Raw genomic sequence first — 26127 nt, 5'->3', positions numbered from 1 at the left:
AGCAATTCTGTAGAGTAACTACCCAACGCAAACCCAGCGCTGTCGAGTAGATTCCAACTCATAGCGACCCTATAGGACAGAGTAGAACTGCCCCATAGAGTTTCCAAGGAGCGCCCGGTGGATTCAAACTGCCAGCCCTTTGGTTAGCAGCCATAGCACTTAACCTCTATGCCACCAGGGTTTCCTACAGACTTATTAATTTGCTGAGCTTTTCTTGAAAACGTTCTAACAGCTTCCTCCACAATAAGCTGAGGGTCTGAGTTCCTCAGTTTAATCTACACGGGTAACACACAGACACCACAAGTGGCTGACTTGAATCCTGTTGTATGTCACACTGGTTTGTGGCCTAGGGTTAAACAGTTTGGCCCTGAAAACTGCAGTTTAAGAAAAAGAAAACCCAAACCCGTCGCCATTGAGTCCATTCTGACTGTAAAATAAGGGTAATGACAGTGCGTTTGGTTGTTAAGGGATCAAATGAGGTAATCTGTGCAATTTACCTATCACACTATAAACACTCAATACTACTAAGCCATACTTAACTATTGTTATACTCTCTCATTGTTTTACAAAGTCTGTCAAGAGTAGCATAACATTGTTTGCTGCTTTTATTGACTTTTAGCAGGATTTTGACTCTGAGTCAAGATCAGGTTAGGAATTAAGCAGCATGAGGTCAAGACTCCTAGTTATTGATGTTTAAATGAACCTGCATCTTTCAAAAGCCCAACAGTTAGATTGGCAGGAATGGCCTCCTGATAGAGCGAATAGTTTCCAGACAGGTAAACAGGGCCACACGGTTTAAAAGAGAGCTCTAATAATGGAACCCCTGAGCATAATCACAGGGACTTTGTCTTTGTGCACCTTTGGTCTTACCTGTGGGTTAAGAGAGAGTTATTAGGGGCACCGCGGTGATGCTGAACAGGGTTCAGCATGCTGCCAGACTAAGACAGACGAGAAGTCCTGGTGATCTGCCTTCAAAAATAAGTCAAAGAAAACACTGTGGATGAAAATGGTCCAATCCATAACCCAGCAATGGGGATAGTGCAGGACCTGGCTGAGTTTTGTTCGTTGTGCGTGGAGTCACCGTGAGTCAGGGGCCGACTTGATAGCCGCTAACCACAATAACAACATTAGGGACATTCAGTCAATTGGGGCAAATATAGAAACTGAGACACATAATCAGGGGTCTCATCCATCTCTCTGTGGAGATAAACTGTAAGGCTATCTGTAGGCTAAGCCAGACTTTTCCTTAGGTAGAGTTGGTAGTTGACCCCAGTGTGTCAGGAAGCATTCCACTAGGTCCCTGAGTTATACAGCATAAAACTTGCTGAGATTTGTGTATGGAAAAGTTACAAAGCTCATATAGCCAGGACCCAGGGGTGGATTAACCAGTAAGCAAGGTACGTACAGGTTTACAGCAAGCAAGGTACCCAAAGGCTTACTTGTGCTTACTTACTAGTCTGTAGTGCACAATTTCACCTGTTTTTCAAGTCAGCACAAGTAAACCCATGCGTACCTTGCTTATTGGGTAATCTGTCCCTGCCAGGACCCCGAAGTCATTACCTGAAACTTCCCTCATGAAATAGGTCATCAGAAGAAATCTCATAATACTATTTTAAATCTGAAATGGTTACCTTTGACAAACGTTATTAATTAAAATGGTACAGGGTCAACAAAAAAGAGAAAGACTCTCAATGAGATGGATTAACACAGTGGGTGCAACAATGAGCTCAAGCATAACAACTATTGTGGGCATGGCATAGGACTGGGCAGTGTTTCGTTGTGTTGTACATAGGGTCGCTATGAGTCAAAACCAACTCGACTGCATCAAATAACAGCAACAACAAATGGTTCATATCAAATAAAAATAGTTGCCATTTGTTGAGTACTTATACTAGATGCCAACAGTGAATAATATCCTTTGTAATACTATTTCATTTATTCTTCAACAAAAAGGAGCTATAACCGTTATCGCCATTTTCCCAATGAGGCAAGTGAGGATTAGAAAGTTTAATAACTTGTCTAAAATTATATAGCTAGTAGAAATATTTCAGCAACCTCTTTTGAATTATCTTCAGCAAAATTTTACTTGCATCTGATATTAACTATATTGCTCGATATTTTCCAAATTCTGTTGGATTACCTTTCTCTGGAATGGGCACAAATATGGATCTCTTCCAGTTGGTTGGCCAGATAGCTGTCTTCCAAATTTCTTGGCATAGACAAGTGGTTACCTCCAGGGCTGCAACCATTTGTTGAAACATCTCAGTTGAAAGTCCATCAATTCCTGGAGGCTCGTTTTCAACAATGCCTTCAGTGCAGATTGAACTTCTTCCTTCAGTACCATCGGTTCTTGATCATATGCTACCTCCTGAAATGGTTGAATGTCGACCAATCCTTTTTGGTACAGTGACTTAGTATATTTCTTCCATCTTCTTTTGATGCTCCCTGCATCATTTAATATTTTGCCAATAGAATTCTTCAATATTACAACTCGAGGCTTGAATTTTTACTTCAGTTCTTTCAGCTTGAGAAATACCAAGAGTATTCTTTCCTTTTCGTTTTCTAACTCCAGGTCTTTGCACATATCATTTTAATACTTTACTTTGCATTACCAAGGCGCCCTTTGAAATCTTTTGTTCAGCCCTTTTACTTCATCGTTTCCGTTCATTTTAGCTGCTCTACATTCAAGAGCAAGTTTCAGAGTCTCTTCGGACATCCATTTTAGTCTTTTCTTTCTTTCCTGTCTTTTTAATTACCTTTTGCTTTCTTTATGTATAATGTCCTTGATTTCATTCCACAACTCGTCTGGTCTTTGGTCATTAGTGTTCAGTGCTTCAAATCTATTCTTGAGGTGGTCTTTAAATTCAGGTGGGATATACTCAAGATCGTGCTTCACTTTCATGGACTTGTTTGACTTTTCTTCAGATTTAACGTGAACTTGCATATGAGCAATTGATGGTCTGATCCTCAGTCAGCCTCTGGCCTTGTTCTGACTGATGATATTGAGCGTCTCCATTGTCTCTTCCCACAGATGTAGTCAGTTTGACTCCTGTGTGTTCCATCTGGTGAAGTTCACATGTATAGTTGCCTGTGTTGTTGAATGAAGGTATTTGCAGTGAATAAGTAGTTGGACTTGCAAAATTCTCTTATGTGATCTCCAGCAATTTTTCTGTCACCAAGGCCAACTACGGATCCTTCTTCTTTGTTTCCATCTTTCACATTCCAATCACCAGTAATTATCAATATGTCTTAATTCCATATTTGATCAATTTCAGAAGACAGAAGTTGGTAAAAGTCTTCAAATTTGGCATTAGTGGTTGGTGCATAAATTTGAATAATAGTTGTATTAACTGTTCTTCCAGTTAATTTTGCTGAAGATAATTCAAAAGTGGTTGCAACAGTACATTGACAGGGAACTGCCAGAAATACAAGTTGGATTCAGAAGAGGACATGAAAGAAGGGATATTGTTGCTGATGTCAGATGGATCCACACAGTTGAATGCCTGTGTTTTATTGACTATGCAAAGGCATTCAACTGTGTGAATCATAACAAATTATGGATAGCATTGCAAAGAATGGGAATTCCAGAACACTTATTTGTGTTCCTGAGGAACGTGAACATAGATCAAGAGGCAGTCATTCAAACAGAATGAGGGGATAGTGCATGGTTTAAAGTCAGGAAAGGTGTGCGTCAAGGTTGTATCTTTTCACCACACTTATTCAACCTGTGTGCTGAGCAAATAATCAGAGAATCTGGACTATGTGAAGAAGAATGTGGCATCAGGATTGGAGGAAGACTCATTAACAACCTGTGTTATGCAGATGACACAACCTTGCTTGCTGAAAGTGAAGAGGACTTGAAGCACTTACTGATGCAGGTCAAAGACCACAGCCTTCAGTCTGGATTACGACTCAACATAGAGAAAACAAAAGTCCTACAACTGGACCAGTGAGCAACATTATGATAAATGGAGAAAAGATTGAAGTTGTCAAGGATTTTATTTTATTCGGATCCACAGTCAATACCCACAGAAGCAGCAGTCAAGAAATCAAAAGACACATTGCATTGGGTAAATCGATTGCAAAAGACATCTTTAAAGTATTAAAGAGCAAAGGTGTCACCTTGAAGACTAAGGTGCACCTGATCCAAGCCATGGTGTTTTCGATTGCCTCATATGCATGTGAAAGCAGATGCAGATGATGAGCAACGAAGACTGAAGAAGAGCTGATGCCTTTGAATGGTGGTGTTGGTGAAGAATACTGAATATACCATGGACTGCCTAAAGAATGAACAAATCTGTCTCGGAAGAAGTACATCCAGAATGCTTCTTAGAAGCAAGGATGTCGAGACTATGTCTCATGTACTTTGGACATGTTGTCAGGAGAGACCAGTCTCTGGAGAAGGATATCTATCATACTTGGTGAATGGAGCGTCAGCAAAAAAGAGGAAGGCCCTCAAAAAGATAGATTGACAAAGTGGCTGCAACAATGGGCTCAAGCACAGCAATGATTTTGAGGATGGCACAGGACCAGGCGGTGTTTTGTTCTGTTGCACATAAGGTTGGTGTGAGTCAGAACTGACTCAAAGGCACCTAGCAACATCAACAACACATTTGGAAATTAAGAAATGCAGTGTTAAATGATTACTGAAAGAAAGAACACTGGAAATTAGAAAATATTTTGAACTGAATGATAATGAAAATTCTATATACCAAAACATGCAGAATATAGCTAAAGCTGTGCTTAAAGGAAAAGGTGTAGCAGTAAATGTATATACTAAAAAAGAAGGAAGGATGAATATCAATGAGCCAAGCATCCAATACAAAAAATTAGAAAAAGAACAGCAGATCAAAGCCAAATAATTAGAATAAAAGAAATGATAAAGATGAGAGCAGAAATGAAGGAAGTAGAAAACAGATATATACCAGCGAAGATCAAAAAAGCCAGTAGTGATTCTTTGAAAATAATGATAAAGTTGTTTAAGTCCTGGTGTGATTGATATCAAACAAGAGAACAGGGAGGAGGAAAGAGCTCTAAAAAGCAATGCAAGGAATGAAAAATGGTAAGTACAGATCCTGCATATATGAAGGAATATTAGCTTATGGCAATCAATTTGAAAATTTTGTTGACCTGGATATATTTGTAGAAAAATATAACTTGCCAAAATTGAGAGAAAACTATTGAAAAATTGAATTCGTAATTTAAAATTTTCCTTCAAAAAACTTCAGGCTCAGATAGCTTTACTGGTGAGTGCTACTAAATTTTTAAAGAAGAAATAATGCCAATTTTACAAAAACTTTTCTAGAGAATTTAAAAAAAGGGTTAAAACCCCCCAACTTGTCCTCAAGAAATGGCAAAACTTTCTTAGCAAAGCTGACAAAGTGACTTCAAAATAGGAAAATTAGACTTATTATGAGGCCAATCTTATGGATGATAAATCCTTAAAAAGTAGTAAGTTGAATCTAACAATAGATATATAACAATGAAAACCAAACCAAACTCAGTGCCATCGAGTCGATTCTGACTCATAGCGACCCTGTAGGATATATAAAGAAAAAAAAAAGTAATTTATCACCACCACGCTGTGTGTATTGCAGGAGTACAATGCTAGTTTAACTTTTGAAAATTAATCATTAGCCACCACATTTATCATTAATAGAAAAAGGGAGTCAAATAATATAATCACCTCAGCAGGTCATAAATTTAAAAAATTCAGCATCAATTCATGATAATAAATAAACGAATGAATAGATAGAAGGCTAATAATTTTGGGATAGATGGGGAATTTCTTAATCTGATAAAGGGTCTACAAAAAATTCCCAACATTTTTGAGATGAGAAGACAAGGATGCCCACCTTTGCCACTTTAGCCAACATAGGGCTCGAAGTTCTCGCTGACAAGTTAAGAACATCAATAAAGGTGTAAGGATTAGAAAAAAAAAAACAAAAAACACCAGTCACTATTCACAGATGGTATTATTGTGAACACAGAAAATAAAAATAAAAATTATCAGAATGAACAGATCAGTCAACACTTAGGGTGGAAATCTAACAGATGATATACAAGCTTTCTACACAGAAAAATATTAAACATTATTGATATAAATAGAAGTAAATCTAAATAAATGGATGGATATACTATGTTCAGGTATCGGAAAACTCAATATTGTTGACAGGTCAGTTCTTCCCAAACTGATCCATATATTTAAGCAATTCCAGTCAAAATGTCAATAGGTTTTCTTTTGTGTGTGTGTGTGTGTGTGCGTGTGTAACTTGAAAAGCTGATTCTAAAATGATCAAGAAAAGCAAAGGGGTAGGAATAGCCAAGATCATCTTAAAAACAACAGGCTCTAGTTGCCAATACAGTTTATTAGAAAGCTAACCCAGCTGCTAGCAGAGTAGAACAAAAAGGACCTTTTCATTCTGGAATGAACTCAAGGGCCAGGGCTTGGCAGGATGCAGGCTGTATGAGATCAACACTGTGCTGTAACAGCTGAAGCAGTTCCTGCAGACCCCAGGGTCCAAGGAGCCAGCTCCCACCTGCTCTGTTAGCCAAACAGCCTGGCAGCGCAGTGACGTTCCGGAGGCCGCTGAGGCAGGGCCAGCTGCGTGGGCCTGTGACCTGTGCTGCTGTTCAGGGCCCCGACCTTAGAACTTGAGCTTAGAAGGTGCTTGGTTTGATGCTCTGCTCTCACGATGTTGAAATTCTTAACCATTTATGACCACGAGCTCCACATTTTCATGTTGCTCTGGGTCCCACAGGTTATGTGGCCAGCACCGTGCCACAAGAAGGGGTTATAGGCTTGCTTGAGTTAAAAAAATAAAATAAAAAAAGCCTCTGGGTTGAATGCTCTGTGAAATAGCCTCTCCGGCTTCTCAGAATCCATTTCCTCTTTTCAACTCTGAGTTGTCCCCTTGGGTTTGGCAGCTGGATGTTCAGTTGCTGGTTTACTAAATCTCTAATGTTTGTTTCCGGCTCACTGAAAATGATTTTTGTAATAGCTAAACAAGGTTCTTCACAATCTTTTGACCAGGCTTTGGTGCTTTTTCCTTCCTCCTTCATTCTGCTCCTTCTCCAGCCCCACACTTGACCCACTGACTTCTACAAACCAACGCCGGCAAGGCAATGTTTCAACCACGTTGAGCTGTCCCTGTTATTGGAACACGACACGCGTCTTCTGGCCTCTGTGTTTATCATGAGTTTTCCTTCTGTCTGGATGCTCTTCCAAAGCTGCCACCCCACTGCCACTCTAGCACTCATTTTCTTAGACCCAACACAAATGCTAGCTTCTGTATTTTGCCCACTAAGGGTGCCACAGGCTGAGTCGCTGCCCACTCCTCTTGCTCCCATAGCTCTGTAGACACTGCCCTGTCGTAGCAGGTAACACATTATGGCTATGGCACCCACAGCCTTATTCTGAAGATGTCAGGTCTTGAAAAGGAGTAGAAGCCAGTCATTCTTTCCGGAAAGATCTAGACAGTAAACACCCGCACGTCCTTCATCCTAGCACTAATCACATAATACCATAATCTGTACCCCTCCTCGGCGAGGCCGGGACCACGTCTGCTTCACTTGCAGTGGTAGGCTCCATGGCTGGTGCAGCTCGGAGCGCAGAACGCACTCAATAAATACTTGTTAAATTTAAGACTCAGTAAGCCCTGGTGGGAAAGCCTGGTGGCCCAGCGGTTAAGTGCTACAGCTGCTAACCAAAAGGTCGGCAGTTCAAATCTACCAGGCGCTCCTTGGAAACTCTATGGGACCAGTTCTACTCTGTCCTATAGGGTCGCTATGAGTCGGAATTGACTCGACGGCAATGGGTTTCATTTTTTGGTTAAGCCCTGGTGGCGCAGTGGTTAAGAGCTCGGCTGCTAACCAAAAGGTTGGTGGTTCAAGTCTACCAGTCGCTCCTTGCACACCCTGTCGGGGCAGTTCTCCTTGCACACCCTATCGGGGCAGTCGCTCCTTGCACACCCTGTCGGGGCAGTTCTCCTTGCACACCCTATTGGGGCAGTCGCTCCTTGCACACCCTGTCGGGGCAGTTCTCCTTGCACACCCTGTCGGGGCAGTTCTACTCTGTCCTGGGGTCGCTATGAGTGGGATCAACTCAAGGGCAATGGGTTCGGTTTTCTGGTTTGGAAGTGAATGAAGATATACCTGCGTTATCCCTTAGTCTGATCTTTTGGATTTTTTACTTCTTCCTTGTCTCATTTCTTAACCCACTGACTGGTGTGTGCTAGGAGGTCCACAATGTTTGTTCCGTAAATAAATATCGGATGTGACTTCCGTGATCTCTGACATTGTCCTCTTGGGGCCTGGCCCTGAGGGCTGGGGTTGTACAGGTGTCCTCGATGACTTCATCCCTGATGGAGCTCCATTCCATGGAGGGTGACAAAGCTGACGGCAGGTGGATCTGGGCTGACACTCAGGCCCAACAGAGTAAATTTCCCTTTATGTTGTAATAAACCTCATACCATTGTCTAGAGAGTGACAGAAAGTAATGCTAAATTCATAAAAATCTAACTGTGCCAAGTATATAGAATTATAATAAGCCTCACAGGAGAGCTGGAGCTTTGAAAAAGCACTGGAAAGAGTTGCTCTTGTTCATGAAGGGTGGGCCAGACCCTTAATCTTATACCTTAAAAAAAAAAAAAACACCAAACCCATTGCCACTGAGTCAATTCCGACTCATAGAGACCCTACAGGACAGAGTAGAACCGCCCCGTAGAGCTTCCAAGGAGTGCCTGGTGGATTCGAACTGCCAGCCTTTTGGTTAGCAGCCAAATTCTTACTGAAATCACTCTCATCCTCTTCCCATGATCTTGGGCTCCTGTTTTCGACATCCCATTGTACTGTGAATCAGCAGGGAAGTATCTTTCTCTCCAGGAGTCCCCAGCATCCCTTGCGTTTGGTAGCTATTTTCCTCCCTATGACCAGCTCCAATTTCTTTTTTGAAGCTCCCTTCTTCCAAGAAGGGTCCCTGGGTGGTGCAGACAGTTAATATACTCAGCTGCTAACTGAAAGATTCTAGGTTTGAGTACACCTGGGGATGCCTTGGAAGATAGGTCTGACCATCTACTTCTGAAAATAGGGCACAGCTCCATTCCAGCATGCAGGGGGCTGCCATGAGTCAGAATCTACTCGATGGCAACTGATTGGTTCTTGCAAGAAACCAACTACCAGTTGGAAGAACATGTGGTTTCTCTCACCCCTCTGCCCATGTTCTCATCTGTGCATTCTCCCAGCTGAACAAGGTGCTAAGCAAATTGTTTGAGCCCACAGTCTCAAAACAGGGAGGACCCATAGATGGAATTTGGTGAAAGTGAGCTCTAATTAAGTGCTTACTGCAAGCTAGCAAGATGCCAAAAACACCAGACCACACACACCCCTTGCTGTCAAGTTGATTCCGACCCATAGCGACCCTACAGGACAGAGTAAAACTGCCCCATAGGGTTTCCAAGCAGCCGCTGGTGGCTTCAAACTGCCCACCCTTTGGTTAGCAGCCAGAGCTCTTAACCACTGTGCCACAAGGTCTCCAGATAGCAATAAGCTAGTTACAGGACAATCAATTCGACATTCATAAATATAAGGAAGAGGGCTATTCTAGTCAGAGCTGAGCTCTTGAGAAGGCAATAGGAATCCTTCGGAGGAAGAGAGCTACCTACCGTTAGAAATGTTCACGTGGAGGCTGAACATACCAGGGCTAGTAGGGAGGAAATCCTTGTATCATGTAAGAGGTTTGATGAAGACAGTCTCTACGGTTTCTCCTGACTTTTAATCTTCTGTGATTTTATTATAGGGTTTCTAATCCTGTAATGCAGTTTATATTTCAAAATACTCTACTTAATTAGTTGTTTTTCTAAACTCCTTCTGAAGTAAACCAGCGTCATACAGTGGTAATTAGTTTACCGGTAGAAACAATGACGGGGTCTGCAACACGCATTTTTTTGTGTATGTGGTGAGGACACAAGAAAGAACGGCTGTTATTATTCCTACACCATTTTCCAGAAATGAAATCTTTAGTATTCCTTTGAGGACGTAAGAGTAATGTAACCAAGTTAACAAATAACATGCAAACAAAGAAACAATTATTTATATGGAATACTCAAAAAACATAGGAGCCAGATTAACCAGTCTTTGGACAACTGGACATGGATTTTCTTAGGACTGGAGTGAACCCAGAATACAAGATTACATCTAAGGAATTGAACACTGGCTTTTCAAAACCACACTTAGTCCTTCTGGCAGTGCCGCCCCTGCTTGGGAGACATAGGCTAAGAAATCAGGAAGGACTCACTGCTGTGTGAGGCTATGGGTAGGGCGTAAGGGGGAGGGGTGACCTCTATAAGCTAGGATTCAGTTTAGCTGTAACAATCAAACATGACTGCAGTGGTTGAGCCAAACAGTGTCTTATTTTATCTCCCAGAGTCCACAGCTAGGTAGTTAGTTCAAAGATGGTGCAATTATGTGAAGAAGTTATCGGGACCTAGCCTCCTTTTAACTCCAGTTCAACCAACTTTAGTTTGTGGCTCTTGGCCTCACAGTCCAAGATGGCAGCTCCACCTCAGCCCTTTGATTGCATTCTGGACAGGAAGGAGGAGGAAATGACCTAGAGGAAGGGGTGGTGCCTAATCCAGGCAAGCAAAACTCTCCTCGGAATTCCAGTTGACTTAAATTTATGTCTCCTTGCCCCCAAACTGTGTCACGTGTCCAACTCTTGCTACAAGAGAGACTGGAAAATACTGTTCTCCCAGCGGAGCTCATTGCTTTCCCAAAGAAAACTTAGGTTTCATTACCGAGCAAGAGGGGGATGGGTATTGGATAGGCAACCCACAGTGTCTGCCATAAATTGTCTCAAGCTCCTGATGAGGAAGGCTCTTCTCTCTGTATCTTCTTTTCCTTGCCTCGAGGATGTCCAGTGTGGACTCTAAGCTGTGGGAGATACCTCAACCTGAAGGACTTTGTGAGGGTCTTACAGTACTGCCCTTATTCTCTCAATTTTTAACCCATTGAGATATAATTTTGAAATTCTCTGTCTCCTGGCTGTAAGCCAAGGTTGCTCCCCTTATAACTTTAGTGTCCTCCCGGGGCTTCATGGAGATCAGCAACCTCATGCTTGAATGCTCTCCGGTGCCACAGAGGAAAGGGCCTGGCACCCACAGTCCTGTTGTGACTTCTTTCCAACGTGTCTACCCAGACCTAAGTCTCCTTCTCCTTGGTCTTTCTGTCTGTAACACTTAACAGACAGCACACCACTCTTCTTCAGAAAATCAGCATCTTGAGATTCATTTCAGCCAAGAAGGAGGTCCTACAAGAAGTTTATGGAGTGCCTGACATCCTCCAGGGATTCCTGTCTGGCAGGGCTCAGGAAGGACAACTGAAAACAGAACTATAACATTTTAGAACTGTCAGAGACAAAAAGCATCCAGTCAAGCCTTCTCATTTTGCAAAGGAGGACCCCGATGTCCAGAGAGAATGTACGCTTCACTCCAGGAGTGTGTATGGCAGAGCCGTGGGGTCAAAACTGAGGAAGGAAAATGGGAAGGAGTGGGTTCTTTCTGGCCTTGTGCCTGCGTCTGCATTACATTCATTATTTAAGCACCTGTGGGCATGAGAAATTTCAAATGCAACAGTTATGGGAGGTGATCCAGTCCCAGGTCTGCCATGCATTAGTTTATGATACCTGTATATTTCTTAGCTTAGTCACCTGCGAAATAAAAACAATAGTAACACACCTCCTATGGTCTTGGAGGGGAGTAAACGGAACTAATACTTGAAACAATATCCAGTACATAGTAGTACAGAAATGTTTGCTATTGTTGCCATTGGTTATTTCCTATTCTCAGCAGGCTCAGAGTCCTTGAACCTTGCACCAAGAGCCAGGCACGTCTTGAAGAAGCACTACAAAGAGCCAGGGGTGGTGTTAAGTTTTAAGTCAGGATGGTTAGTTCTTGTTACCAGCACCAAGGAATCTTCATATCATAAAATAATGGGATTACCCCTAAAAAAAAGGGGGGTGGCATCAGCATGGTACAGAATACATGATCTGTGATAAGAAACATGTTCCTGATCTGCTTTTATGACTAGCCCATGACTTTTCCAGCTGCATTTTCATGTTGAGCATGCTTGCTTGCTTTGCTTCCTTTTCTTTTTATACACGTGGTACGCTTCATACACCAGGTTTTTGTTTCAGTTTAATTTGTGGGCCTAATGGTACAAGGAGCAACTGATAACAACAGCATAACATGAACAGGATCCTCATGCCAAGCCAACATTTTTTTTTTTTTTTAGGGTTGCTTTAATGTGATAGGAAACCCTGGTGGTGTAGTGGTTAAGTGTTACAGCTGCTAACCAAAGAGTCAGCAGTTCAAATCTGCCAGGCGCTCCTTGGAAACTCTGTGGGTGTTCTACTCTGTCCTATAGGGTCGCTATGAGTTGGAATCGACTCAAAGACAACGGGTTTGGTTTTTTTTTTTTTTTTTTTAATGTGATAATTCTTTAATTTTCTAAACAATGGTAGTAGGGTTGTTGGCCATATTGCAAAATTATCTTTGCCTTCCTTGGTACTCAAATGGCATGAAAACTTCCTCCCACTTCCTTACCCTCTCCCAGGGGTCATTTCCCCCTCTGTTTTCTCTGCCCTCCCTGTCCTCTGACCCTGCTCAGCTCTGCTGTTTCCACAGACTTCTGAATCTAATTAATGTCTTCGCAGCTGTATAAGTGAATTATGCAGGCCGGAGGAAGCTGGAAACTTTGAGGAAGGTGCATTCCTGAGGGAAAAACCTAGTTTTGCGCACACACACACACACACACACACACACACACAAAAGCCACCTGAAGAGTGAACACAGAGGGTGGAATGTCAGCAAAGCGTAAAATGTCAGTCACTGACGTATGCTCAGTGAGCACCTTTTGCCTGATGAGCAGACAAGCTCAGGGCATCCCTTTTCACATCTGAGCAACAATCAGCCATTATGGAAGTTGGCCAAGGAGGCCAAAACCAAAAAACCAAACCCATTGCTGTTGAGTCAGTTCTGACTCATGATGACTCCATGTGTTACGGAGCTCCATCAGGTTTTCTTGGCTGTAGTCTTTATGGAAGCAGATCACCAGGCCTGTCTTCTGCAGCACTGCTGGGTGGGCTCAAACCGCCAACCTTTCCATTAGTAGCTGTACCCAAACTGTTTGTGCCACACAGGGACCTATAGACTGCCCCAGTATATCACCATCGCAAAAGGCCTCAGCCACCAGACCCACATTGCTCCCCTTCTCTACCTCCCTCACTTTTCAAGCTCCTTCACAATCATTTGTGGGAGCATGTCCTTAGATAAGGAGCCCTGGTGGTGCAAACGGTTAAGCGCTAGGCTAAGGTTGGCTGTTCAAACCTACGTAGCAGCTTCGTGGGAGAAAGACCTGGTGATTGCTCCCATAAAGATTACAGCCAAGAGTAGAGCATTCCCCTAAGGGTACCTTCTGCTCTGTCACGTGGGATCTCTATGAGTCGGAATCGACTCCATGGCACCTGACAATAAAAACAACATGCCCTTAGATGGATCTCTGAAACGACCCTCTTGCTGGGCTACAGAATGTTCTCAAACTCTCCAACATGGCAAGCAGGCAAGGGGCGGGGGGAAGGGGGCTGGAGTGCTGAAGTTCTCCGCCAGAGGAGACTGTCAGAGAGCCCAAGGCAGAGATGGTCCCTATGCCCCATGTTTCCATGGAAACATAGAAGGATTGATGACAGCCAGCACAGCCACACCATCTGCTCGGGACCTGGTGAATGACGAAAAAAAAAAAAAAATAGAAAAAGAAAGGCACCTCGGATCGTAGGCAAGAACCACTCTGAGATACCTGTGGTGAGGAAAAGGCCTGAACACCCTAGAGCTCCAGGGTGGATTTAAAACCCATTCTGGTCCTGGAGCTCCAGGTATTCGCCTGAAATGTGCAAACAGAAAGCCTACAGGGTTTATTCTCCAACCCCTGGACAGTTACAAACACCCAAGAAGCCTCTGGAGGAGGAAGCTGAAACGGAGGGATGGCTTGCAGCGCTGCTGGGGCAGGAGAGAACGCTGCAGCCCCCACCCCACGGCGGGGACAGGAGGAAGGGGCTGGGAGGGTTTAGGAGGCTCACACCACCTTCCAGCAAGGCCATCTGCAGAGTTGGCTTTTGGCCCAGCTCATTTTCTGGGGGAACTGGGGGGATTAGAAAGAGAGGAAAAATCCCACCTGGTCACAAAAGTGACCTCTGAGTTGCAGCTCTGTCTTCAGAATAAAGCATTCATGAATAAAGCCACACAATGTTTCCAGTCATATTTAGAAGGCGGCCTTAGTTTGATACCACGGATTTGCTTCTTGGTCTATTTAGGAGGCTTCCTGTCCCACGTTGGCAGAATGTGAGTAGGGGCCTTGCTAAACACACTCATGGCCCTTGGCCCAGACTGAGCAGGGTCCATTTTGTATTCCTTTCTTTCATTTATTTAGCCTGAACAAGCCAACCTGAGCTAGGAGCAGCCCTCTCATTCAGCCGCCCCCTGCCCCGAGGCCGCCTTTTCAGGAGCTGGGTGGTTGCTCCCAGCTCGCCATGGCGTTGCTGCCTCTGTCTCAGGAGAAAAGCTCCCTCAAGTCATGGGTCTTTAATAAGCACAAAAGCTACATCAGCTTCATAGGAACCACCTTTTTTTGTTTGTTTGTTTTAATTTAGGTAGTCTCTTACTCCTTTATGAGCCCTGGTGCCGCAGTGGTTAAGAGCTCAGGCTGTTAACCAAAAGGTCAACAGTTCGAATCCACCAACCGCTCCTTGGAAACCCTATGGGGTCATTCTCCTCTGTTCTATAGGGTTGCTATGAGTCTGAATTGATTCGACAGCAATGAGTTTTGTTTTGTTTTTGGTTAACCTGTAATCTGGTGCCGTCAAGTCAATTCCAATTCATAGTGACCCTACAGGACAGAGTAGTGCTGTCCCATATGGTTTCCAAGGAATGCCTGGTGGATTTGAACTGCTGACCTTTTGGTTAGCAGCCGTAGCTCTTAACCACTATACCACTAGGGTTTCCTCATTTTTGGTTACTCCTTTATAAAAACCTTCTGAGTTCTGACATTCTAATCCCTCTAAGTCCAAGCCTGGCCCCCGCCCCTTTTGTTTTTTATTAAGGATTTAAAATTTTGACAACTAGATTAAGCATTTGTTTTTGTAGGTGTACCCAGGAGCTGGAGGATAATGGGAACATCTTAAGAAACCAGGTTAATAACAATAATAAAAAGATCTCCACATAAAGGCTCTCATTAACTGTTCTCTATTTTAGCTGTAAAAACTATTAATTTAGATTTATTGCCGCGACATGGTAGTAAAAATGGAATCTACAACTATTATTTGGGTTTCCTCAAAAGCTCCCCTTCTCCAAATGGGTACCATACACAAAAGCGTAGGCTAGAAATAAAAGCATTCATGACACTTGCCCCCATGTCCAAGAGGCCTCAAACGGAAAATAACAGCTCTTTCTGGAGAACAGTATACAACGTGCACCATGACATTGCTTTAGGCTCCAGTGTTCTCACATGTGCACAGGGGCACCGTGTTTAAATTCAAGGCTTTATCCACCCATTACTAGGTGGGCAGTAACGGAGAGGCTCTTTTGTGAGTAGACTGCTCAATCAGCTCTATGCCACGAGGGCCTTTTCCTTCCTTTTTGTGGGTCCGTCTATTTATCTTCAGCCTCCTGGTAAGAGCCAGTCTGTATCTTGAGCATCAAGGCCAGTATGGGACTCACAGCAAACACAGTTCTGTTTGTTCTTCAGCTGCCCTTCTCCATGTAAACAGATGTGGTGGGAAGGGAAGGGAAGGAACGCCAGATCCTCATTAGCCGCAGGGAGGTGTCCTTTCGAGAGAAGCTTCCTGGCTGCAGCCCTGAGCACAAGAACAGGACACGTTTCTCCTTCAGGCTGAGGAACTTGCAGTTCTTCCAGAGAGGGGCTGTTCTCGCTGTCCTCCACCCTCCACCCCGATCCTTTGTTTCTGGGAGTGCCGTCTCAGTGTCTCAGGCACCTCACTTTTGCCAGAGCAAACATTAGCAAGCAAGGCTTATGCTAAAAAGGTATTATGAAGATAGATTTTTTTTTCTTCTCTCCAAATGCATTGTAGAGTAGCCTGGGATTTGGGAAGCCAGCCCTTCCCACCTGTGCTTACTCCTATATTAACTTTCTCTTTGTTCTTCTGTAGTCTTGTTACTACTCTCAATTAACCAGGGAGGTTTTCAGGGGCTGGGAGTTGGCCACCTCTAAAGTAACAATTCAGTTTTCTCAACTATGTTTACGCCCACTCTGCCTTCATTTATCGTTTTGAAGGGGCAGGCGGTGGAACATTTTTGTAATTCAACCCCTGATAGGGTTTCCTCGTTTCCTCTGCTAAATGTCCAGATTTTAGCTTGTTAACCCTTAAGTAGCACAAACGGTTAAGAGCTGGAATACTAGCTGAAAGGTTGGAGGTTCAAGCCCCCCCCCCCCCGAGTCGCCTCGGAAGACAGGTCTGGCCTGCTTCTGGAAGGTCACATCCTGAAAAACCCTATGGAGTGCAGCTCTACTCTGCACACGTGGGGTCACCACGAGTCAGAATCATCTTGACTGGCAAGTACCAATGACAACAACATTCAGAGGCTGTTGAGTTGAGAAGGGTGACCCCTAGGCTTAAGGACGGCGCTCTGGAGCCCTCCTGTGACTTCTACGGTAGGATCTAGCTATTGGGGCGGGGGGGACCTAGTCAGCAGTTCTTGTGGGAGGAGAAACAAAGGGGAGAGGACTGTAAAGGCCTGACTTATGGCAGGGAACCGGAGGTTTGGTGCAAGCGGTGAGACAGAACTTTGTTTTTCTATTATGCGCTGCTCTCTCCAGGAATTCTCTGGAATTCTCCTGAGTGAGGCTCCCTGAGCTGTGGCCCAGAGGAGAGAGGAGCCAGGGGATGGAGGAGAGGTTCTAGATCAGCTGTGGAGAAACAGGGCCCTGATGCTGTCCTATGTGGGGGGTAGAAATGTTTGTTTTTAAATCAGGGAAATAATAAGAAGCTGATTTTTTAAGGAGCCAAAATGATACTCTATCGTCCTTCCAACTGACGAATGCCACTTTCCAGAGAGGAGAAGGGGCGGGAAGTTTGCAGTCGACACCCAGAGGCCTTATTCCCCTTCTTGCAAGAAAAAGAAAGGGGTTGGTTTGCAGGGAATTGACAGCTGGCGGATGGTGGGAACCCAGTGTAAGCCAAACTGCAGCTTGCGAGCAGGACCTGCTGGAAGTGGTTCTCCCACCCCCTCGATTTCACTTAACTTACTGACTCCAGATATTTTAAACAAATTGTTTACGGCGCTGGCAGAGGCTGCAGTTAACTCTCACTGCGCCTTCGGCGGCCAGGGAATTTCCCAGCACCCACTCCAGGTCTGGAGTCTCATCACCGCGCGAGGGAGCATCTACCAAGGTCAAGGGAATTTTGTTTCTCCAAAGAAGTGCGTGAGGACCGGGCAGCCACGGGTGGGGCCGGGCGGAGGCGCGAGGCGGAGAGATGCGAAAGGCCGGGAATGTCTCAGCATCCCCCTCCGCTCGGCCGTCGCCTCTCTTCTGTTCTCCCCGCGCTCGCCGGCCTGCCCCGGGCACCCCGGCCTGCTCGGGGGCGGGCGGACCGCGGGGGCTCAGGGCGCGGGGCGGCGAGGCGGCTCGGCCTGCTGGCGGGGCCGGACACCTGGCGGCGCGCGGGGCGCGGAGGGCGCGCGGGGCGGGCGCGGCGCGGGGACCACGGCGCGCGCGCGCCTCGGCCTCGGCCGCGCACACGCGCCTCCCGGAGGAGAAAGAGGCGGCGGCGGCGGCTGCAGCGAGCGGGCCGCCGCTAGGGCGGGCGGAGGGGCGGGCGGAGGGCCCGGCTGGGGGCGAGGCGGCGGCCGGCGAGCTCGCCGCTCTCGAGAGTGTGGCTGCGCGCGAGCCGGCCAGCGGGTGAGTGCGCCGCCGCCGGGCCCGGCCGGGCCGACGCGGGGTCGTGGCGCGGGCGCCGGGAGCCCCCACTCGGGCGGCGGGCGGCGGGCGGGTGGCGGCCCCGGCGAGGCCGGGATGCACCTTGAGCGGCGCCTTTCGTTGCAGCGCGCGGGCGGCCCGAGCTTCGGCAGCGGCGGCGGCAGCGGCGGCGGCGGTGACACCTCCCACCATGGACAGCTTCGACTTAGCCCTGCTCCAGGAATGGGACCTCGAGTCGCTGTGGTGAGTCCCCGGGCCGCCTCGGCAGGCGGGAGCGGCGAGGGGCGGCCGCGGCGGCCCGCGCGCCCTCACCTGGGCCGGGGGCTCTGGGCGCCCGGCCGCCGTGGGGGTGGGGTGGGCCCGGGGTGGCCGCCTAGCCGGCTCCTTCCAGCCTCCCCCGGGTAGATGCACCGGCGCCTTCCCGTCTTCTTCCCCCCTTTTTGTCCCCTCCCTCCGGTGCTGCCCGCACCAGCCCAGGGTCTGGTGATCTGGGTAGCCAGAGGCAAAGCGCAGCCGTGGAGAGAAAAAGAACCGATTTCTAGAGCATGTCACTAGTGCCTGGGGATCCACCCCTCAGTCCCGTACCCCCTCTCAGCTACTGTCCCTCCGATTGCCCCCCCCTCGCGCTTCTCCAAGAGCTTCTGGTTCCCACCCGCGGCCCCCTGGAGTTTGTGCTGCTGCGAAGTGCCCGTGGAGGCTGCTCCAGCCTCCTCCCTGCCTGCGCTGGGGCTGGGCGGCTGCATCCCTTCTGTCTCACCCACCCACTTCCACCCAAGATGGAAAAGTCAGCACCCGGGGCACAAGGCGAGTGTTTCTCAGTGCCGGAATTCCAGAGGCCTTGGCTTAGGGAGACTCCTTTCCTCGAGGTTCACAATTCCTCTGGGCCCTTCTGTTCACACCTCGCCACGGTTGTACTCCTCGATCACCCCACTCCCCCCGACCCCGGAGCCTGGGGGGCTCTCCTTAGGCCACGCTCGCAGCTCGCGGCGTGGGGAGCGGACGGCTGGACGAGCCCTCCCCGTCTGTTGCTCAGGCTTTCACATTGAGGGGCTGCTGTAGGTGAATCGCCCCTAGAAGCAGTTTAATTCCCGTTGCGGGTGTCTTAAAAATCCCGTTGGCTGCTTCAACATCCCCCTTATCTGTGCCCCCCCTCCCATATCTCCTAAATATTTCCAGCCAGCGCATTCAGGTGGTGAGATTACAGCCTGCGTTTTCCTGAAGGAACTTGTGTGACGTTTAATATTTACGGGGTGAACAGCTGCTCAAGCAGGCGTATTAACTGCACTCGGTTCTGCCTCTGGTAATCGCTTATTTGTGGAACTGAGGGTTTTTTTTTTTTTTTTGCTTTAATTCAGTAAAGAGTTCACATGTGTCTAAAACAGCAAATGGTTTGTGCACGTGAATATGCAACGTACAGTTTTAAAGCTAAACTGCTTTATGCCTTGTAGACCATATAGATGATATGTGGATTTTTTCAGTGATTTAGGCGTCCAGTGACTTTTATCTTTCTAAAGACAGGTGTAACAAAATAAACCGGACACAAAGCTAGCACATTATCGAGCCGTTTCTTATAAAAGATCCACCGATGAGTAAGTACAGCTTGCTCTGCATAATGCTGGCGCCTATAAAACACACAAGGATGGGCCCTAATGTCATAAAACTTTTATATATTACACTGGAAACTTCAAAGAGCCAGTGTGGAAAGAATATGAAACATGTTATTACTCTATAAAAGTTGCTAATTACTGTGTTGCTGCTCCTGGGGTTATTTCAGCCTTTCATTTACAGATACCTATTATTTTACGGGTTTACAATTAGAAATGTTGGTTTCTGGCATAAGTTCAATAGGTTTCGAGACAGAAACTGTACTTTAAGAATGACTTTTGCTTTTAAAAGGCATTTCTCTAGTCGAAGGGAAGAACTTACTTCTTTCGGGATATTTTTGTACTGCTTCTCTGCTTGCAGACTCAAATCAAAACCCCCTCGTGCTTTTCAGAAGTCGTGTTGGGAGGTTATCAGTCATAATTTTCACATTCTTCCAGCACAGGGCTGGAGCTTTATACCCCTTTACGCCCTTGGTGCCCAGCTGAGTTACCTGAGCACAGTCATTTAAGAAATGCCTGTCCAAATGACTTGATATTTTTTATCGACAGCAGCATTTGTATTATTTTTAAAAATGAAAAGCACTATTTGTAAATCTGCAGTCAGGTTTTAATGAATGCGTCAGTGTTTTTAGCCTCTGAAAGTGTGCAGGCATTGCTGATTACAGCATCGTAGGACACTTTGTCACGACTGGGGGAGTGTTTCTGGTTTTGCAGATGTGTAATTTACATTTTATAAGGAAAATCCTGGTGGCGTAGCGGCTACGAGCTGCAGCTGCTAACCACAAGGTCAGCTCAGATCCACCAGGCGCTCCTGGGAAACACTATGGGGCAGTTGTACTCTGTCCTGTAGGGTTGCTATGAGTCGGGATTGACTCGATGGCAAGGGGTTTGGGTTTTTTTTTTGCATATTTCTGATAAGTGAAGGGCAAGCCAATCCCTGTGCGTGGATCTCTAATACAGGCATGTTTTCTGTTAGATTGATGAGCTTTTGGATGGTATTTTCTAACTTAACTTTGTTTGTAAGTGTGTAAGCTTCTGGTTTAGTTTTTAAGCTTGTAAGTGGTGCAGAGCAACTACAATTTGAGGGCTTTCTGTGTGTCTGATATTTTCATATCTATAGCTTCCTCACTGGAATTTCATAGCAATCCTGGAGGTGGTAAATGGTAGTGTCCCCATTTTATAGATGAGGAAACGGAGGGCTTGAACTGTTAAATGAATGAGGATCACTTTTTTTTTTTTTTTTTCAAACTCACAGCTATTGAAAATTTACTATTACTCAGACACCATTCCAAGCATGGAGCCCTGATAGCACAGTGGGTAAGAGCTCAGATGCTAACCAAAGAGTTGGCAGTTCAAATCCACTAGCTGCTCCCAGGAAACCCTGTGGGGCAGTTCTGTTCTGTCCTATAGGGTCACATGATGAGTCGAAATTGACTTGATGGCAGCTGTTTTTTTTTTTTTTAGTTGTAAGTGCATTACGTATTTTAGCTCATTTAACCCTCTCAGCCACCCTATGAAGCAAAAACTATTATTGTTCTCATTTAGATATAGAGAAATCGAGGGTCAGAGAAGGCCGGTAACCTGCCCAAGGTCATAGGTCTAGAAATGGAAGAGCCATATTCCAGCTAGAGTTAGCTTCTGAGCCCAGGTGCCTGATCTGGCTTCACATCCAGTATTTCACACAGAGCACTGCAGATGCCTGTCAGTTCATGACAGCAACTGTGAAATTACTCAGCAAAACTTTGATGGACTGGTAGTTACGATTCTGTTAAAATATCAAAGAAAGTAAAGGTCAGAGGCCTAAACTTGTATTGATCTGAAGTTTAGCATATGAAAACAAAATACCATGATTTAGGAAACAATGTCTGCCCTGTATGCATTAACTAAAACATAAACTTTAAATAAAGACCATTAAAAATGTTTCCCTTTAGTTCGTCTTAGGCAAGTTTTTTTTTTGGTGCTGGGGTGGTTGAGGGGGATTACAGATTAATAGAAAAAGGGAATGATATTTTAATTCCTAAAAACTTTTTCTGATTGGCGGGCATTCTTTACCAATAGATTTGCAGTTTGTTGTGATGTGGCTTTGAACCTGAGGCAGCTTACTCAGAAAATGTCTCCAAATGACCGTATAGACAGCATTAAAGGAAAAACTCAATAATGTCGAATATAATCAATATGGACAATCAATTGATAATTCAAGAACCACCTCCTCTACCGCCTTGCGCACCAGTTCCCCCCTCCCCTGCCACTTAAAAACACCTGTACTTAATTCTCAAGGTGGGTGTTTTGAGCCTGAATCATCCAGATTGCTGTTTCAACTTTTAAGCCATACCTTAAAGTTGAGAAGGGTAGTCCAAATTTCCCCCTGTAATCCTACTTCCCGTTCCCTGTTTGAAGCAGGTATGGAGAACTTGGAACAAAGCGAAGGTGTTCATTCTGCACCCAGCTTTGTTCTGTAGAGTCAAATCCCAGCAGAGTCAAGGGGTTCAGTAAGCAGGCCAGGGCGGAGATGAGGAGGAGCAGTGCCTCTTCCAAACCTCCCACCTCACTCACCTGCTCTTCTTCCTGGTCTCCATCAGCCTTCCGTCAGCTAAGAGACAGGAAGCCCTTCCTTGGGGCCTTGAAAATAATGACCAGCCACTTTTAACAGGTTAATCATTGCTATCATGTATTCACTTAAGTAAGTATTGATCATCTATTAAGTAGAAGATGACTGTACTTCTGGTTGCCATGGGGGATACAAAGCTGAGTAAAACATGGGCGTGCATGCTCTTGTCTAGCTGGAAAATGAGACAAGTACATACACAAACAGAAAGGAAGTTTTCAGCACTGGTGGTTCAGAAGAGAGAAAGACCATGTTTGAGATTGGGTGGGTGATGGGGGAAGGAAAGAGGAAAAATTGAGCTTAAAAAAAAAAAAAAGGCTTCCATGGAAAGGGGGCCTTTGAACTAAGCCTTGGAAGATGAATGGGGTTTTTACAGACAGTGGGGGTGGGGGTATTGAGAGGACGTAGAGGCATCTTGGGCAAAGAAAGAACTGGTACAAAGGCTTCCTGGTGTCACTGAAAGATCCTTTTATGAATCATGGCAGAATTACCTATACCAAGTGTTTGAAAGACTCAGAACTTTGTAATCACGAAGTGGTTTCAGTCAATGAAAAAAGTTTTCCATTGTGCACTTGACCAAGATTGTATTTAATCTACTTTAAATATGAACACATTTTAGTGAGTGGGGGGAGGGTCTATTGAAATACAACCCCCAGTAGTAAATATTCAGATCCTCCACACTGCCCCCGGTAGCGTCGCATAAGCCAGAATCCACTTACTGTTGTTAAAATGGGCACTATACTATACATTCTTTCCAACTGGAACCTTTGAGGTTGCAATCAGTGGATTGTTTCATACTCATCCGTGTCTCTCAGCTCAGTCAGCATTCGTGGAGCATGCGGCATCCCCAGAGGGGAGGTGCAGTAGGGTGGTGGCTTTCAGATTTTCAGGCATGACCCACAGTGACAAATACACTCAACATTCCAACCTACTGTTTGTGCGTGTCTACGCACACGGGCACGCTCATAACTAAAACAAAAGTTTCAGAAGTTTACTAGGTGTGATGCTCTTTTTTCCTTTCGTATTTTCCCATCCATGGGTTAAGACCCTAAGTATTAAAAAAAAAAAAAAAAAACAACCCTGCTGTAGGGGATGCTCAGGAGAGAGTGCCCCTGTGGGGAGCTTCTGGGAGAATAAGCCGTGCACATAAATAACTGCACTACAAAGCATGCTCAGGGGAGCGCGGCCCGTCCTGGTGGGAGATTAAGAGATCCTCATTTGAAACGGATCCTGGACGAGTAGAATTTTAAAAAGAGGAAATAAAAGGGAGCACAGTCAACCCAGAGGGAAGACTCTGAACAGAAATATGCAGGGAATAAAGTTTAGAGCTTGTTGGTGAAGAGAAAGTTATTAACTAATGAATGGTGGGACGGACTGCACTCCTGGAGGTGGGAGGGCCAGTGAGGCAGAGCCACTGACAGCTGAGTCTCCATGTGGATGTGTTCAAGGAGTGCCCACTGGCACCCGTAGTTGTCTTCAACTGCCACTGGGACATGTCTCAGGCCAGGGCTTCTTTCAGGTGCTATAGAGACCCTTCATAGTGTCAGGAAACTTGCACAGATCCTGATTTTGACTTCAAGTGCCTTGACCAATTTTCTTCTAGCCCCAGTAAAGCAAACTTGTTCGGGGCCTAGCACTGTCCCTTCTGTCAACCCTTGTGGATCAAAATGAAGTCCCTGGGTGATGCAGTTGGTTACTGTGCTTGGTTGGTAACAGAAGGCTGGAGGTTGGAATCCACACAGATCACCTCTGAAGAAAGGCCTGGAGATCTACTTCTGGAAATCAGCCGTTAAAAACCCAATGGAGCACAGTTCTACTCAGACACACACAGGGTCGCCATGGTCTGAATCAATGCAATGGCAACTGGTAGTGGGTCAAAACGGTTCTTCGCCAAGACACAAAGGTCAGAAGGAGAGGTCAAAAGCTCGGGCCCCACATTTGTTCAACTTTCGGTGCTGGTGTGGGGGTGTGGGCAGAGCCTGAGGTGTTCTAGGTCTGATTGGTGGAGAGTAGCTCCAGTGTGTTGGCTGTGCTACTCTCATTGGCTAAGCATGGCTGTATGGTTGGCTGTGACAGCTCTCATTGGCCGAGAGACCCAGAGGTGCCTAGAATGTGGGAAAATACCTCAGGAGATGCACGGATGGAAGTATTTCAGAGAAGAGTGGCTTCCAAAGCTAGCAGCTGAGGGCTGCAGCGGTGAAGGGGCCGTGGCCAGCCTGGAAGAGGCAAGGAGGAGTTAATGGAAGGATGCTGAGAACAGGGAGCTGCGTGATGAATCCACTCATGGGCAGTATCAACCCTGAATAGTGTGTAGAGTGTTTTGGAGAAAGTCAGTGGGGCGACTGGTTAGTTTAGGGCGGGGCGGATTACGCAATAGGCAAGGTAAGCACGGTGCTTACCTTACCAGATCATTTGGAGTGAACAATTTCACTTTTTTTTTTTTTAACCACGTCAAAGATTCTACTTCTAGGTATGGCTGACATCTGTCTCTGTCCCAAACCCACAGCACCTTCCTGTGTAATCAAAGCCTCTTTTCAAAGTTACAATACCTGGCAGGGGCAGATGACCCAGTAAGCAAGGTAAGCATGGGCTCGCTTACTAATCTGCAGTGAACAGTTTCACACCGGGGTTTTGTATCACTGAAGTGGTGTAACCCATTTGAAATTGTTCACCGTAGATTAGTAAGTAAGCATGAGTAAGCCCGTGCTTACCTTACCTATTGGATAATCTGCCCATGTCCTGTGCTCCAGGTTCTTGTGAAAATGTAGGAGGGTTATAAAATATTAAGAATCTATTTCTGGAGAATAATCCCCGTGAACCAAAATGGGTCCAATGGATGACACTTGAGATTTAGCAACCTGAAGGAGGCATAACATGTATGGAAGTAACAGTCAAATGAAGCCCCGTCAGGGGAAAAAAAAAAAAAGACTCTCAGAATGGAGTTTCTTTTTGTTTTAACCTGGAATAAATTTGTCTGTTTAAATTTTCGTTATCTTGGGAACACAACCTTGGTGGCAAAACCAGGGCCATAATAGATGGTTTTAATATCGTTTAATGGTGGCATAATGTTTCCTTGTTTTATTTTAAAGTGAAATCTGTAAAATTTATTTTCAGTGTTGGCTAGTCCCTTTTGTCTGGGAACTTAATTGAGGTTTTTGGATTTGGCTGGCTCCAGCCTTGCTTTCTGGTGGACCCTGGACGGCCTACAGTTTCTCCCATTTCCCATTCTCAGTCTTGGTTTAATCACTTATAAAATGACAGCGTTTATACTGGCCTACCTCATGAGGTTGTGACATTAAGTAATAACAGTGTCAGTTGCTCTGCCAATGCCAAACGTAGTTTTTTTTTAATACACTTTCTTCCTTAAAAACTTCTCTTCATAAACAAGGAAGGATACAGAGAGGCCACATTGGGTGAGACCAGTGATCCAGAGAAGAGTTCTGTCTCTGGCCGTGGGACCCGGGGACGTTCCTGAGTGCAGCTTGGTAGCTCTCATGTACATCGTGGTCTAGTGGACAGACATACCCTCCAGTTGCACTCACATATGTAGATATGGTAACCATTACATAATCCTTGACATTTCACTGAGAATGCACTCTGTTACCAACTGTTAACATCCAGTGACTTCATTTGGCACTGTGGGTCTCATTATGTCAAGCTAATCATCGTTTAGTTTCAAGAGAAACAAAAATACACAATTAGATCAGGGTAAAATGAAGCCACAACATCCAAGAAACCACATGGATCTGGTCTACCGACGCTAACGCCAGGGGACATGCTAGCGGCCCTCGGTTGTGTGAAGGATTGCCCTCAGGAAGGGGGAATAGAGTTGTTCTGGGTTGCTCAAAGGAATGAGCGCAATCAGTGCTTGTGAGTGTATCTAACAGTGAAGCGGGCTGCCTCAGAAGGTGGCGATTACCTGTCTCTAGAAAGCTG

The 26127-nt window shown here is 45.6% G+C and overlaps 1 protein-coding gene across 3 annotated transcripts in view; it reads left to right on the top strand.

Annotated features, from left to right (window-relative positions):
• AFF3 (ALF transcription elongation factor 3) overlaps positions 1-26127 on the top strand; it is a 667929-nt gene that overhangs the window by 26456 nt on the left and 615346 nt on the right. For 2 of the 3 annotated variants that reach the window (XM_064268477.1, XM_064268478.1), the window contains exon 2: positions 18109-18225. The exons of the other annotated variant lie outside the window; for it this stretch is intronic. In XM_064268477.1, the coding sequence (XP_064124547.1) occupies positions 18173-18225 (53 nt within the window). In that variant the 5' untranslated portion in view covers positions 18109-18172. The remainder of the gene's footprint in view (positions 1-18108; positions 18226-26127) is intronic. 3 annotated transcript variants of the gene reach the window in all.

Source organism: Loxodonta africana, chromosome 15 (genome assembly GCF_030014295.1).
Source record: "Loxodonta africana isolate mLoxAfr1 chromosome 15, mLoxAfr1.hap2, whole genome shotgun sequence".
NCBI lineage: Eukaryota > Metazoa > Chordata > Mammalia > Proboscidea > Elephantidae > Loxodonta > Loxodonta africana.
Note: the sequence above shows the minus strand (reverse complement) of the source record. Positions and strands in the feature narration are given on the sequence as shown.